The 9,751-nt window shown below is 35.7% G+C and overlaps 1 protein-coding gene across 1 annotated transcript; it reads right to left on the bottom strand.

The window, feature by feature from the left end:
• Window positions 1–1,886: 1,886 nt before the first annotated feature.
• On the bottom strand, window positions 1,887–3,424 carry LOC149170409 (putative LRR receptor-like serine/threonine-protein kinase At4g36180). The gene is made up of 5 exons (XM_089425567.1): window positions 3,139–3,424; window positions 2,844–2,976; window positions 2,448–2,697; window positions 2,221–2,342; window positions 1,887–2,124 (listed from the first exon to the last, which is right to left on the bottom strand). Exons 1-5 carry the CDS (start codon window positions 3,422–3,424, stop codon window positions 1,887–1,889), a joined length of 1,029 nt encoding a protein of 342 aa, XP_089281693.1.
• Between the last annotated feature and the right edge of the window lie 6,327 nt (window positions 3,425–9,751).

The raw sequence follows: 9,751 nt of genomic DNA, 5'->3' as shown, positions 1-9,751 counted from the left end.
GAATAAATTAAAAAGATAGTTTACCCATAAATATATGCAGAAACCTAATTCCCAAATGGGTTAACCATCACATACATTATCCAGCTGCGAACTCCGGCATGGCATATCACCAACAGAAACCCATTGGGCAATGTACAGCAATATTTTGTTGGCATCTAGTGTTATAACCATGGAGTAATTTTATGATCAAATTTAGGTTTTTTTCCCACCTGAAAAATTAAAAATGGCGAATGAGAAACATACGGATTTGACATTCCATTTTTTCGTATTCAGATGAGTTGAATACCGGAGTCTCTCAAGCCATCAATGAGGGACTTAACCTTCCCGTGGTATTTCTGTTCCCTCTTCATGAAGACTGAGACTGCGGGGATGTCCTAGAAGAGGAGACGTTGCCCCAATATTTTTCCGATCTTGCCAGCTGCGGACACATCCCGAGTGGACTCCAGTGATGTGCAAAGTACCTGCTCCTGCGAGCAGACAGATGACACTACCGTGGCGGTGGGAGTGTGAAATACTTGGGCTGTGATGTACTTGTTGGAGAAATGGACCTTGAGCACGTATGGCTTCAAGTATTTTATGATGATTCTCGTGGTTGCAGCAGGAGGAGAAGCAAACACCATCTTCTCTTCTCTGCAACCTGCAACTGATGTCCTTCGATTTTTCACGGTGACCGTAGTTTCGCGGTTGCAACACTGATTATCTGTCTCTATACATATATATCTATATGGTATACAAGTTACAGATTTTATATCTTCATGTGAAAACTGAGGCGGCGGAGCATCATTGATGGCCAAGGTCGCTGTTTCATCACATGCTACAGCCCTATACTCCCTAGCCATCATTCAATTCAACGGCAATGGAGGCACAAAGAAAGACAAGGATTTCAAAGCCGGGGAAGCCCTGTGCGCCAGGTCAGCATTTCTTGGCCACGTGAACACCTTGCGAGAACTCGGCCACTGCCTGCAGGACGGTTACGGCGTTACCAAGAACATGGCCGAAGGAAGGAGCTTTCTCGTCCAGGCCAATGCCTGGGAGCTCGCCTCAATCTTGCCCACCCATTACTTCAGAACACATCAAGATACACGGCTCCAGCCTTTTGAACCATGGCTCAAGAACCTAAATGGCGGCAACAGACGGCAAAATCATCTCAATCCTATTGATTTATTTTGGTCCTAAGTTGAATGCAAACAGAGATGGATCCACCAAATTTTTTGACAAGTTTGGATCTGAATATGGGGAAACAATTTATGAGAAACCTAAATATTAAGAAAAATAGACACTTGGACCAAAAACATAGAGAATTCATATTTCTTTTATTTTTTTGCTCCGAATCACTCTCACAAATCTAAAAAATGCGAACTGTAATGAGAAACCTTGATTGTGTACTTTAGGATGGGGAGGGGGTACTTTATACGCAAAAGATAGTGTGGACCAAACTGTGTAAAAGATTCTGCTAGGCATTTTGAATATCTTCGTAGCAATAAAATACAAAAAGACAGTGTCAGTCAACAAAATGTTTACCTCCGAGGGATGAATCTACATTGGCAATCCCTTTTTCCTTGCCCTATGCACTCACTGTATACGAAGGTGTAATTACGCCATTTACTCCATCTTTAACATCTCCACTTTACAGGAATTTCTCCTCCAGAAAAACGCGTCGATGCTAGCCATATTCAACAGTGACATTGGCAGGCCCGGTTTCCCTAGCTTTCTGTGCAACAAGGGATCTATGTTGCCGCCGCAACATGGATGAAGAGGATATAATTTAAAAAAAAAGAAACCACCTCTCAGCGTCGATGAAGAGGGTCTAATTCAGAGGAATTAATTTAAAAAGCCAAGAAACATGGATTGAGAGGATCTAATTTATTGTAAATCAAGAAACCGCCTCAGCATGGATGACCTTCAAGCATCAACACCACCTCTGTCATGAATGGCATGTCCAGAGGATCAGGGGCTGTGCACAGAAGAGCCACTTTCACTGCCAGCAGAAACTCCTCCCACTCTGAAGATTCTGGATCCAGTTCCAGAAGGCTTGGATCAAACAGCTCTGAAATCTGCCCTGTTTGAAGCTGTCTCTTCACCCATTTCACTATATCTTTGTCCTGGGTGAACATGACCGGCCTCCTACCAGTAAGAAGTTCCAACAATACAATTCCGAAGCTGTAGACATCAGATTCTTTTGTCATCTGCCCCGTTGAATTTATTTCAGGAGAAACTTACCCCAGAGAGCCAGCAGGGGTGGGTGCAGATGAAGAGGGATCTGCTGGAATGGCTGCCAGTCTATCCAGGCCAAAATCTGAGAGATGGGCTTCAAAATCTCCGTCGAATTGCACATTGTTTGGCTTCACATCGCCATGGATAATGGTCAGGTGCACGTTGGTGTGAAGAAATGCCAGGCCTCAAGCTATTCCCAGAGCAATGAGATGCCTCTTGGGCCAATTGAGAACATGGCCATCTTGATGAGAGGCTTCTTGCAAAAGAGTTGCCAGGTTTCCATTGGGCATGTAATCGTATACCAGTAGCCTCACGTCTTGGTTCACATAATATCCTCTCAGAACTGTTAGATTCTTGTGCTTCACTTTTCCCAAAGCCTCTGCTTCTCGTCTGAAGACACTCTCCTCGATTGGTCCGTCTGCTAATCTCCTGATTGATAGCACTGTTCCATCCTGCAAACATGCCTTGAACACAATTCCATACCTGGTTATGCTCAGTACATGTTCTTCATCAAAATGCCCTGTGGCTTCAACAAAATGTTTACCTTCGAGGGATGAATCCACATTGACAATCCCTTTTTCCTTGCCCTATGCACTCACTGTATACGAAGGTGTAATTACGCCGTTTACTCCATCTTTAACATCTCCACTTTACAGGAATTTCTCCTCCAGAAAAACGCTTCGATGCTAGCCATATTCAACAGTGACATTGGCAGGCCCGGTTTCTCTGGCTTTCTGTGCAACGAGGGATCTATGCTGCCGCCTCAACATGGATGAAGAGGATCTAATTTAAAAAAACAAGAAACCACCTCTCAGCATCGATGAAGAGGGTCTAATTCAGAGGAATTAATTTAAAAAGCCAAGAAACATGGATTGAGAGGATCTAATTTATTGTAAATCAAGAAACCGCCTCAGCATGGATGACCTTCAAGCATGAACACCACCTCTGTCATGAATGGCCTGTCCAGAGGATCAGGGGCTGTGCACAGAAGAGCCACTTTCACTATCAGCAGAAACTCCTCCCACTCTAAAGATTCTGGATCCAGTTCCAGAAGGCTTGGATCAAACAGCTCTGAAATCTGCCCTGTTTGAAGCTGTCTCTTCACCCATTTCACTATATCTTCGTCCTGGGTGAACATGACCGGCCTCCTACCAGTAAGAAGTTCCAACAATACAATTCCGAAGCTGTAGACATCAGATTCTTTTGTCATCTGCCCCGTTGAATTTATTTCACTTACCCCAGAGAGCCAGCAGGAGTGGGTGCAGATGAAGAGGGATCTGTTGGAATGGTTGCCAGTCTATCCAGGCCAAAATCTGAGAGATGGGCTTCAAAATCTCCGTCGAATTACACATTGTTTGGCTTCACATCGCCATGGATAATGGTCAGGTGCACGTTGGTGTGAAGAAATGCTAGGCCTCAAGCTATTCCCAGAGCAATGAGATGCCTCTTGGGCCAATTGAGAACATGGCCATCTTGATGAGAGGCTTCTTGCAAAAGAGTTGCCAGGTTTCCATTGGGCATGTAATCGTATACCAGTAGCCTCATGTCTTGGTTCACATAATATCCTCTCAGGACTGTTAGATTCCTGTGCTTCACTTTTCCCAAAGCCTCTGCTTCTCGTCTGAAGACACTCTCCTCGATTGGTCCGTCTGCTAATCTCCTGATTGATAGCACTGTTCCATCCTGCAAACATGCCTTGAACACGATTCCATACCTGGTTCTGCTCAGTACATGTTCTTCATCAAAATGCCCTGTGGCTTCCAGAGCATTGGCGTAAGAAATTGGGTTGTAGAACATGATCAGTTTATTCTCTTGTTCACCACTGGTTTCTCTCAGTCGCCGTCTCTTGCGCTCCATTTTCACAAGACAAATCACCAGGCAGGCTGTGGCGCTGACAAGAAACAGTGCCCCGCATGCCACAGTTATGGCGATTAACAGTATAGCCCGCTTTCCATGCCGATGTATGAGATATTTAACTTGAACAGATGTCAATCAGAGCACATAAACACAGGCCAAATGTCAATTAAACCAGATGCGCCAGATGTCTATCTGAGAATCAAAAGGACGACGAAATGCTCTTTCAAAGGAAGGCCTATCGGCCTAATTAAATATTTTATTGTTAAATTAATTTATATATTTTAAATAATTAAAAATAATATTTTCATTAATTTTTAAAATTTGAATTTTTTGTAAGTTTGGCAGGATTATATTTTTATCAGGTTTAATATATCATCTTGATCGGTGAGGAATTAAACTAGTAATTTTATATCAAAAAATATTTTAAAATAACTCTTTCTTATCATTTATCCAAAACTATATAGATTTAAAATTTAATTAATAATTTATATAAATAATATAAATTAAAATTAAAATATAATTATACGATATTAAATATAACATTTATTAGATATCATTTTTTGGGATTCAACTGCTTCAATTATCTATGATCATTTTCATGAGGTGTCTATTTCTATGAAAGGTAGTCATAACTGACTAATTTCTTATGATTTTTGAATAGTCCACTTAGCACTCATTGCATCGAGTGATACTCACAGGAGTGAAGAAGTACTATTAAAACTAGTGAAATGAATCACATAGCATCAATCATCACTTCCGAAGCTTGCACTCAATAACCAAGACCTCTCAAAAAATCCTAGCCCACCTTATAATAAGATCAATTATGTGCAAACAACACGATTCACTAATTTGACTTGGACCAATTCTCTTTTCTACACGAAAAAGTTTAATGGCCCTTGTTTTTTTGTTTTAAGTTGGAGGAGTCAGCAAAGTGGGAAGTTAAATTGGAAACATGGTATCTCTTTTCTTCCTTTAAATCATAATTTGGAGTTATTTCGTTCAGTTTGATGGCCTTTTTGGGATTTAGGTTCGAACAGTGAAGCAAAGTGGAAAGTTAAATTGGGAATATGGTATTTTTTTGGGATTAAATTATAATTATTTTTAATGATAATTTGGAGTTATCTCAGTAAGTGTACGGTTAAATTTTTAAAAAAAATTATAACTCGAAAATATATTTAAAAGTTTTTTAAATATATTAATAACTTGTAATTTATAAAAAAATAAGAATATTAGAGACACGAGGTCTATGGGCAAGTGTTTATCCTTTTCACATATTAATCATAAAAATTTTAGGAGGAAAAGAACAAATAATCTATGAGCAAATACTTGAAGCCTAAATTATTAAAAATGTAAAATGACATTTATAATTATTTAAATTATTATATATATATATATATATATCGACATTTATAAGTATTTAAATTTAAAAGAAAATGATTATATAATTAGTATATCCATTTTATTAGCAAATTAAAATGTAAAAATAATTAGAAAAAAAAAACCATAATTGAAATAATATGTAAAATTTTATTTAAGAACAATATTTATGTTAAATATATAAATAAAATCTTAATTATAAATACTTTGAAAAATTATTGTTATGAATATAAAGTTTTTTTTTAAATATTTTATTTTAACTTTCTATATATATTTATATGCTTAATCTATTATAACATGTTTCTTAATAAAGTTGGTTAACAATTTTATCATAATATTTAAGTTAACATTTTGATTCTAGTTTTTGAATTAAATTTTTAAAAATATGAAAATAAAGTAAAATAATATTAGATCAAATTATAAGAATAAATTATATTTGAAATGGTAAAGAAAAATAAAAATATATGAATATAAAATTTAATTATTAATCAAATTGTAAAAATAAATAATATTATAAATAAATTAATAAAGAATCAAATAAGTAAGGCATGTCAAGATATTGGTTGTTCAATCACTGAACAAATGTCTGAGTGTTTATGTAATAAAAACAATCTACTATATAAATAGTCGTACAAGAAAAACAAAACTCAAGATCTATCAGTAGATATAATTAGTGTCACTCGCTGAGACATATCAAAAAAGTGTGAGAAAATAGTCATTCTTAATATGGGTTAGACTCTTGTGGACAAAAAAGTGTGAGAAAATAGTCATTCTTAATATGGGTTAGACTCTTGTGGATCTATAAAGGGGGATGATAATATTGGAAGTATTCATCATCATTATGCTCAGTAATAGTGATACCTTGTGAGTTTGTTGGGCTTTGGCCTTCAAAAGTTGGTCAGAAAGAAAATCTATAAAGGGGCGATGATAATATTGGAAGTATTCATCACCATCACCATTATGCTCAGTAATAGTGATACCCTGTAAGTCTGTTGGGCTTTGGCCTTGGAAAGTTGGTCAGAAAGAAAGAAAGAAAGTCATACCCTCTGGCGAAACCTGTGAGTCTGTTGGGCTGGGCCTTGGAAAGTTGGTCAGAAAGAAAGTTCATTTCCATGTATATGTGTTGACAAATAATAACATCAAATTGTGCTTTAATCATGAGAACATCCTCCAATAATATCTTCAGTGTATGGAGATGACGTGTAAAACGCAAATTATGTGCATGTAAAAAACAAATTGAACCAGTGAATAATAACTCGTGAATCACCAAAAACCCATAGTTGTATTTCGAATTAATGATCACTATTGAGTTACAAAACTTCCCCTCAACTGCATTTTAATTTATTAATTTTAATATTTTCGAAAAAAATGTACATGAACATTAACTATTTTACGAATAATCTTAAAAAAGACAAACTCTTAACTAAATAATCATATTAGCTAATAACCACGTTAATGCTAGAAAGATCAATTGGTTCTCTTCATCTAGAAATCATTTTGATCAAATTTTTCATTTAGAAATATGATTTTTCAATAATTTAAAAGTAGCTACGTCAATTTTTTTATTTATAAATGTGTTTTTTCAATAATATAAAAGTAACCATGTAAGTAAATACGTTAGCTAATAACCATGTTAATGCTAGAAAGATCAATTGGAAATTAGTTCTCTCGATCTCTACATCATTCCAAACAAATTTTTTATTAAGAAATATATTTTATATCGTGTAAAAAATAGTTTTTTTATGTAAGTTAGGCGTGTTCAAACAATCTTTTTATTTAGAAATATATTTTATATCGTGTAAAAAATATTTTTTTATGTAAGTTAGGCATGATTACATCTTTATCATGTTTAACATATAACTTTGATCAGGTGAGGAATTGAATCAATGAGTTCACATCAAGGAGTGCCTTAACAGAGTACATGATCACCCTTTATCCAAAACCTCATGCACAAGTTTTTTATTCTTTTAAACAAAACTTAAAATTTATACATCATGGACAAGTTTTTTATTCATTTAAACAAAACTTAAAATTTATAATACTTATTAACGTAAAAGTATTATAGTTTTTGTATTAAAGCTTATGTGATCCATAATGAATTAAGCAAAGTCTTTCGGTAGAAATCACATTAGAGAATTTTTTTGGCTGACGTGTTTCGAACCAACAAGTGTGGTTCATCATGAGGTGGATTATAGTTATTATTATTTTTCGGTTAACATCAAAATAAAAATGATAGTGCGTTAAACATTTTTACTCGGTCAAAAATAAAATAAAGAAAAAAATAAAAATAACTTTGGGTTAAAACAACAATAACTTTAAACTAAAATAATAATAAAGTAAACCTGACTTGGTAAGTCACTGGTGGTTTTTGAACTTTAGGTTTATGAGAACTCACATATTGACCCATGGTATATTTCTGGTGGTTTTTGAGCTTCAGGTTTATGAGAACTCATGTATTGGCCCATGGTATTCATGTGCAACATAGCCCATGGTATTCATGTGCAATATAACTTATTTAAAAGAAGAAATTAAACTACTTAAATCTACCAAGTGCCGAGAGGGGTATTCATGTGCAATATAGCCCATGGTATTCATGTGCAATATAACTTATTTAAAAGAAGAAATTAAACTACTCTAGATCCATTTTTACTATGGATCTACCGAGGGCCCAGAGGGATCAAATCTCTCGAGATTTAAATCTGGGCGCTTGGTAGATCCAAAGTTAAGATGGATCTAGGCTAGTTAAATAATACTTTGCTAGCTTATAACAGTATTTAACATATTTGTTGAAGAATGCCAAGAATTAATGTTAATATTGTAATTGTTTGAGTAAATATATTTTAGTGTTCAATCAGTTTTGTAACAGTTATGTAACGAAATAGCCATATTAATTGGTGATCGCCGAGAGGCTTGAGGGAAATTGGGGAGTCATTCTTGACTTTGAAGAAATAAGAATTCCAATTCCTTGCCCCATGGAGGTTTCTTTAACACATTATCAAGGTTTTACCACCTAAATTCCTTGTGTTTATTTGTGTGATTCAGTTTCCTAATTTTATACATTTCTTTCTTGATTGAATGTTAATGACTTCCAAAACTTACAAGTGGTATAGAGCTAAGGACAAGAAAAACCTATGTGAAATTCGTAACCACTCTGAAGTCAAGTCTGGGAGCCTTCCCATCGAAGCTAAACCTATTTGAAGCCGCCTACTAGAGCCATCAAGTGATCAAGAATTCCATCGTTGATTGAAACGAGAGACCGCCGCGTTAGTCCTATACGCTGACGAGCCTGAGTAGAGTCAGATTCTTAAGTAGGATTAACCAAGGATAGAGCCGCATGTATAGAGCCTGAATAGCATAGTCAGAGATGGTTAAAGCTGCTGTTTTGGGAAACGTTAAGTTGTCAAACCCATAGAACGAGGCACTATCAAAAGAACTAAGCTGCATGACAGAGCTGTCGGACATTGATTGCAAGTCGTTGCTGAAAAAGTTACACAGAGAGACATACTGACGTTCGAGCCAATTAAGGGAGCAAAGTCGTCGGTGAGACAAAGAGAGAAATTAAGGGAGTAGAGCCGCCAAAGCGACACAGATAAATTAAGGGAGCAGAGCCATTCCTGGAGGAGCAGTGATTGAATATAGATGTCTACTGCCACAGAGATCAGTTCAGGGTTGTGTAGATCTGCCAATCGCACCGGGTAATTTTATTTTTAGGCAAAATTATTCACAATTCGAATTTTGTATCTAAGGAGTTTTCTTTTAAAGAATTTTTTTCATGAAAATCAAAATGTTGTTGAGAAGAGTGTAGTAAGGTTTTTTCAAAAGAAGAAGGAATTTTATTTTTTTTTGTGGAAGAAATTTTTATTGGAGAATTTGTTATTGGGGTTTACGTTTTATTGGAGAATTTGTCATTGGCGTTTGTGTAAAGATTTTTTTTGTTGGTATTCTGAAGAAATAAATAAATAAATAATATGGGTTTTTTGTTTTTATTTAAAAGGAATGGAAGATATTTTTTTCAAGAAATAGAAAAACCTTAACTCAAAGCATAAATTTAAAGGGAGAAAATCCTAGCAAGAAATTTATTAAAAAAAAGGATAATGATGTGGATAGCAAAAAGTGGAAAAAGGTTATGGATGAAGAAATGGATTCCTTAGCCAAGAACAAAACCTGGGATCTTGTAGAACTTCTCGAAGGGAGAAGTGTTGTCGGATGCAAATGGATCTTCAAATTGAAGTGAAATGTTGATGGAAGTATTGAAAGGTATAAGGTGAGGTTAGTAGCAAAAGGGTGTTCTCAGGTTGAAGGT

The sequence above is a fragment of the Pinus tabuliformis genome, chromosome 4_2 (assembly GCF_031772625.1).
Source record: "Pinus tabuliformis cultivar Carrire ecotype Pingquan chromosome 4_2, CPIR1, whole genome shotgun sequence".
NCBI lineage: Eukaryota > Viridiplantae > Streptophyta > Pinopsida > Pinales > Pinaceae > Pinus > Pinus tabuliformis.
The sequence above is the reverse complement of the archived record's forward strand: the minus strand, read 5'-3'. Positions and strand labels throughout refer to the sequence as shown.